At 38.3% G+C, this 6,445-nt stretch overlaps 1 protein-coding gene across 15 annotated transcripts in view; it reads right to left on the bottom strand.

The window, feature by feature from the left end:
* Nucleotides 1-258: 258 nt before the first annotated feature.
* KIDINS220 (kinase D interacting substrate 220) overlaps nt 259-6,445 on the bottom strand; it is a 117,590-nt gene continuing 111,403 nt past the window's right edge. For 12 of the 15 annotated variants that reach the window (XR_011426622.1, XM_070236722.1, XM_070236725.1 and 9 more), the window contains 2 exons: nt 4,760-4,816; nt 259-3,859 (listed from right to left, as the gene is read on the bottom strand). Coding sequence is in view for 14 of the 15 variants with exons in the window: in XM_070236722.1 (XP_070092823.1) it covers nt 4,766-4,816 (51 nt within the window). In the remaining variant the exon portion in view is untranslated. The remainder of the gene's footprint in view (nt 3,860-4,759; nt 4,817-6,445) is intronic. The other 3 variants (XM_070236728.1, XM_070236734.1, XM_070236730.1) reach the window with 1 other exon arrangement.

Here is a 6,445-nt window from a genome sequence, read left to right as displayed (position 1 = left end):
TTTAATTAGTTAATCCATGTGAAGTGTGTCTAAAGTGTCTGACTCAAGTAAGCACTCAAATTATTGGGCAGATAATTATATAACACTGACTTGTTCCCCAACCACCGTCTCAATCCACTGCAGTGGATGCGTCTGTTGGTTTCTCGCCTCAGTGACGAGCTCTCGCTGTGAAGGACAGGGTTTCGTTTTGCCTATTTTCTTCCCTCTCCTTAGGAGACAGTGACCAGAATCATTTGAAAAAAAACTCTACTGCAGTAATGATTTTTTAAATAGACATATATTACTTATCTATTAACATTTATTAAGCATTAATACTGTTAAATAATAGAATATAAAGAAAAACACACATCGTAGTAGTTAGGATTATAATCTAACACAGAATACTGACAATAGACATATAGAAGGGCAAGTATATAAAAGCCATACCACAATAAGACTGTGAATAAAATGAATATTTCCCACATCATGTACAAACTTTAATGTAGTGGTCCAAACCATGAATAATAATGGGAATAAATGATGTTAAAAAAAGTCAATAGATTTTTAACAAAAATTGAACATTGTTCCAAAATAACTAGTGGGAACAAAGATGTTTGATGTTGAAAAGAAAAGATTTTATCTATAAAAATAATTCACACAGCTATAGATTTTTAAAAACTTATCTTTCTTAAACAGCCCTTTGAGAGACCCTAAACTCTATTTTACAAGTTAGACAATGATGATGATGCAGCAAATTAAACTAAACTGAGAATGTATCTTGGAAAGATGTAAGAATTAACTCATCCCTAACAGGCTCAAGAACCACGAGGAAAATGTACTAAGACGAGGGGCGTTCTGGAGCCACATGCCGGGCCTTGAACCCTGCCTCTGCCACTGAGTAGCTGTGTGCCCTTGGGGATTTACTTAACCTGTCTCTCAGTTTCTCATTTATAAATTGAGTATAATAGTAATTACTTCATGAGGCTCTTGTGAAGATTAAGTTGATTAGCACATGCAGAGGTCTGAAGTGTTCAATAAATGTAAGCTATTTTTATTATAATAAATGCATAACGATACTTTAGATATCCAGCATGAATACAGGACGAGTAATAACTGATAAAACATTCAACATAAAATGTTGCATTTGGGAGGTCAGTTGACTATGAATCATCCCTAGCCCGTGGCTGTTGTTGAAGATGTAACTCCACTTGACCATCCAAGCATTAAGATAAGATTGTACTCCATCCCTCCAAGCAAGACTCCAGCAACTGCAGGATGTGTTGTTACTTTAGGAAACATCAAGGAAAAAGTGCTGCCATTGATGCTATGGACTGTAAGACATTTCAGAAAAGTCAAAAGCTGAAAAAATGTGCATCCTAGAATTGATGAAATACTAATAGGAAAAAACTGGAAAGTGGTCAAAAGAGTTATAGATTGTAGAAGAGTTTCTTTAAAAACAAAACCGTAAAGTCTAATTTTTCCATTGACTTCTAAGGGTGGGAGCTGTATCTCCTGGGTAGGAATGGTCACTAACGGCACTTTAGCTTCTCGTTAACTACCGATCCCCACACTGGAGGCAGGAGCCTCGCAGGACAAGGTCCTCCACATCTGCCAGGTACAAGGAGAAGCAATCGAGAGTCACTGTCACCACTGTTCCAGGAGGAAGACACTTTAAAGAATGGATAGCAACAGAGAGTCTATATTATAAATATTTATAACCAAACCCCCAAACCAGGCAGATTCTAGACAGTCTGAGAGTCTTTGGATATAAAAGGATTCTAGAGAAGTAGTGAAACCTTCTTCCCCATTCTTAATCTTGCTTAATTCTCTCTGTGATCTGCTCCACATTAGAAATTTGTTAGTTTCTCAGATGCATGGAAAGAACTGGCTAATTGAAAGCTACCCTCTACAAAAATCCTTCTTCTAGGTTAGATGTTATGATTTTAACAGACTTCCCTACCAGAATGAAAACTGCATACAGGTAAAATTTAAAAGAGATGTCAATAAAAAGAACTGACTGCTGATAAAATTGAAAACAAGCTAAATCAGTGTTTCATTGGCCATGGATAATCCACGCCAAGTGTCTAAGTGGAAAACGTCCCTCCAGTGCTCATCAAAATGTTTGCTCTTCCTCAGGTCACCTAAGTTCCCAGCCTCCCTTGCAGCTCAGCCTGACCACATGACTGAAGGCCAATGGGATGGGGATACACCGCTTCCAGGTCTGCACAATGCAAACTTCCCGTGTGGCCCTCCACCCTCGTGCCTCTCCTACACATCACACCATGCAGGAGATGGGGCAGAGGACTCTGAAGACTTGGAGGCTGGGGGAACCACAAGATGAAGGAAACTGGGTCCCTGAATCTTTATGTCAACTTAGGTGACATTGGACCATTACAGGAACAAGAAATAAACTTAAAATATATTAAGTCAATGAGGTCTGGGGTTTATTGTTCCAGTGGTTAGCCTATCTTATTAAGAAATTTTCAATCAACACATAATGGCCCACTCATATATAAAATATTCAATATAGAATCCCAGTATAACATGCTTATTCTAGTTCAAACCCATCAGAGTGGTCAACCTGAGATAGGGAATGAGAAAGCACTGAGAGGTGGTCAATGAAAATAATAACTAATCCTACTAAATGCTGAAAAGCTGAGCTACAGATAAGATAAACCTCCATATCAGATTTTCTGGATGATCCTCATATTAAATATCCCCACAATAATGACGTACCCCAATCTGGGCTCAGAGAAAACATGCTCACCCTAGCTAAGTTATACCTGAAAATATTTTCAACATCCTAAAGTAAAATGTAGAGTTGTGCCATTTTAATTTGATACAATTATATTAACTTATAACATGGACAGCTCCACAAAGGAATAAACAAAGGACCCCCAGCACACAAGAGGATTTTAAAATATAGCCTAGCATTTTCAACGGCGCTTGTCGAGACGGCCGTGGACTCCTTCCCTGCGAGTTTCTAACAGAGCATATCATGTCCTGAAAGGTTCCCAGAGTGAATCTCTGTGAACAGAAAAGCTTATAGGGGCCAGACAGGTAACAGGGTGGGTATAAAGTGGTGGGAAGGAGCGGGCCTGTAAGAAACCACAGCAAAATGCACAATTTTAGGCATTCAAATTCAATATTTTTAAGACACAGTGTAGGATTTGTGGGCAGACTCTCCTAGGTTAGGTAGACTTTATTCACTCACTTAACAAGTATTGACCGAATGTCCACCGGCTATCTGAAATCCAGGATTTGGTCTAGAAGCTGTCTGGAAGTTCTTTCCCATTCTACTGCTCTAAGGAATGCTTTATGGTAAAATAGGATGAATACATGACAACCTAAAAAAAAAACTAAGACACAAAAAGAGTGAAAAGAACTCAGGTAAAAGAGGAAGAAAAACACAAAGAACTCAAAAAGAAAATAATTTCTTTAAAAATAAAAAGTTTAATTTGCACTAAATATAACATGCAGTCTATAAATTCTCAGAAACACAGCTTAAAAAGTGTCAGGAAGTACGATAATTTTGAAAACCACCACCTAACTTTTCATTAGACATTTGACCAAGAAGATGGTGTAAGATATGACATGTCAGGTTATGTATACTCTATTTACATACTTTTTTGCTATACATCTGGCTATTTCATAAAAGGAACACTTCATTAAAACTAATTCAAATTCTGCTAAAAACAAAGAAAACTGGCAGAGGTGCACAGATCTCTCTTCTCCAGCGACTGGACAGCAGGCTTCCTGCACGGGAGGCAGTATCTTCTGTACCCCTTACGTTTGCTGAGGAAGCCAACTGCGAGAAGTTAACCGAACTGTCAGGAGGAGCGGTCTACAGGCAGGCACTAAGAGCTAGGGCCCTCGTGGCCTTGAAAGAAAGAGGTGAGTAAGTATAAAATACATGTTAAAATTAGAAAATGAGCGTGGGTCACCAGGATGCTCTTAATTATTTCAAACAGCTTCTTAATTTGAGTAGCATGGGTCACGTAATTCTGCATTCTTTTTAAAATTTCATTTATTGAAGTTCTACTAATTCAGTTTGATATATTATTTTGTGTCTTGTTAAATCCTGGCAAAACTAAGAAACGGCTCCTAATATATATCACTAGTGTAAATAACAATACAAAAGGCTTATTTAGCCTCAGAAAATCCAGAACATAGTGTATGCTTTGTAAACAAATGACTGCTGATTATACTCCATAGGCAGACTCAGAATATTTTGTGTGCGTTAAAATAATAATGCTGCCTTTATTATACAATATTATGTAATTCATGTTTTTGCCCATTTTGGTCCTCACTTAGGTCAAAATCACTGACACTTTTATTGACTTGTAGAGAGTCATCCTACTAACAGTTTGGAAACAATTGCTTTTCCTCCGACTGACCCTTTTATTCCTGTATTTTCTTAATGCCTCCCTGGACCTGGAGCTTCAGGAGACAGCTCATCCTGCAGCCCCACCTAGGCCCCTGTCGGTAAGTCTTGCTGCTCTGAGGGCCGAGAAGCCCTGGTTCTGAAACCCTCCACCCACCACACAGGCCTGGGCGCGCTGACTCACCATGGCGCTCGCCAAGGCTCTGCTTACTAGCAATTTTACTTGAAAAGCTTTGACCATGTAGGTGACAGTGTTTAATTTCTTACAATTTTAGATGTTTCTTACCTAGCTCTATTTCTTAAAGTGATGAGAATATAAATTCTCTAATTGGTGAGAAGTGTTTTTCAACAGCTGACTTAAAACTACTTGGCTTTGAAGACTACTTTTTTACGTACCTCCGTTTAAACTGGATCCTCTGAAGAGCTATCTATCTGAAGGACAGCGTTTTCCTCCTAGGCATGAAAGGGTTTAAAATCATGTAAGATTTTAAATTCTCTTTCTAGTCAATCAGTCTCAACCAAGGATTCTCAACCTTTCTGAAGTGATGAGCCATTAAAAGACCATCCAAGTTGCTGGCTCACTGTTATATAAAAATTTCTTTCTATTTTTCAATTCATTTGCATAATTATGGCCTATGCTTAAAATTCTGAGGTAGGGAAGGGTAGGGGGCACCACAACCTAGAAATTAAAAAGGAATCATTTCAGATAGCCCCCACCCCTACCTCACGCCAAAAGTTTCCCCAGCTGTTTCTTCCCTTCTGCCAAGCGCCAGCATAGTCCAGGAGGGCAGGGGGGACACAGGAGCCTAGACATTCAGTCTCAAGTGTTGGCCAGGAAGTTTCTTGTATGGCACCTTCCCTTTCCCCTGCGTATCCCCTCACAGTCACTCACCGCAAAGGAAAGAGGAACCGTGCCCTCTAGTTCTCTCTTTTCCTGGTAGTTCTGTTGACTTACTCAACAGTTAGCCAGAATTCAGGGATTTTTAAACTCTAGGATACTTCTAAATAGGCTGAGAATTCCTGGTATTACCAAAAATTATGTGGTCTTAAAACCTCCTAAATTTAGTATTTTAGCCAGAAGAATAAAAGATTTAATTTCATTCAAAAAATATTTTCTAATGGTTAGTATTTGTAAGAAAAAAATCATGATTACAAAAATATTTTACTGCAGCACTATAACATGCAAATTATCTAAAGAGTTCTCAACTCAAGCAAATAAGTTCTTAACATTGTTTGGCTAGGCAATTAAAATTATTCTGACCACTATATAAAACTCACACAAATAAAATATGACACAAAAACAAATTTTCCTGTTAATATTGAAAATGTTGGTTCAGTTAGAAATGCTTAAATTTCTCAGAATTTCACAGCTGATCCTTAAACATCCAGCATTATTAAAATTGTATCAACTGAGGGATACCAACTGCTTTTCATTTCTAGTCTCTCCTGCAGAAAGGTTGTCCTCACAGGTACCACGCTATATGTCCAAGGAGAATGGATTTGGCTTAACACTATGTTACATGAACAGAACTATCTGTGGCTTAAAGTGAAGGTAGAATGGTTTATAAAATACGGTAAGACTCTAAATGATGCAAAATCTAAGGGACCAGCAAGATTAGAACACCGATTTTCTTTTCTATCATTTTTCACCCAGCTTAAAGCAGAATTTTGCATATGTGAGAATCAGACTGAGCTATACATTATAAATAGATATACACACACACACACAGAGACATGCAGATTCAAAGGGATGATGGTGTGATTCAGTAACCCATCTGGTTTTTCAATTTCTGTAACAGTAGGAAAAAGCACACTTTTCCAGAATGTCCCTACAATAATTAAATTGATATCTTCCGAGGATCTGGATAACCTTCTTCCTGCAGCTACAGAAATGCACAGTACAGAGCTGAGCTGTCTGGCACTAATGCTTCACCAAAGCACATTCGGGCACTGAGACCAAAGAACCAAGTCTCAAAAACACTAGTGTCAGGACACTTCTGCCAGCCACACGACTGCCACATGAACCTGAACGTCTGGAAGGAACTTTAGACATATGACAAAAGAAATACACACATTACTTTC

This window comes from Equus caballus, chromosome 15, assembly GCF_041296265.1.
Source record: "Equus caballus isolate H_3958 breed thoroughbred chromosome 15, TB-T2T, whole genome shotgun sequence".
Classification (NCBI taxonomy): Eukaryota; Metazoa; Chordata; class Mammalia; order Perissodactyla; family Equidae; genus Equus; species Equus caballus.
The sequence above is the reverse complement of the archived record's forward strand: the minus strand, read 5'-3'. Positions and strand labels throughout refer to the sequence as shown.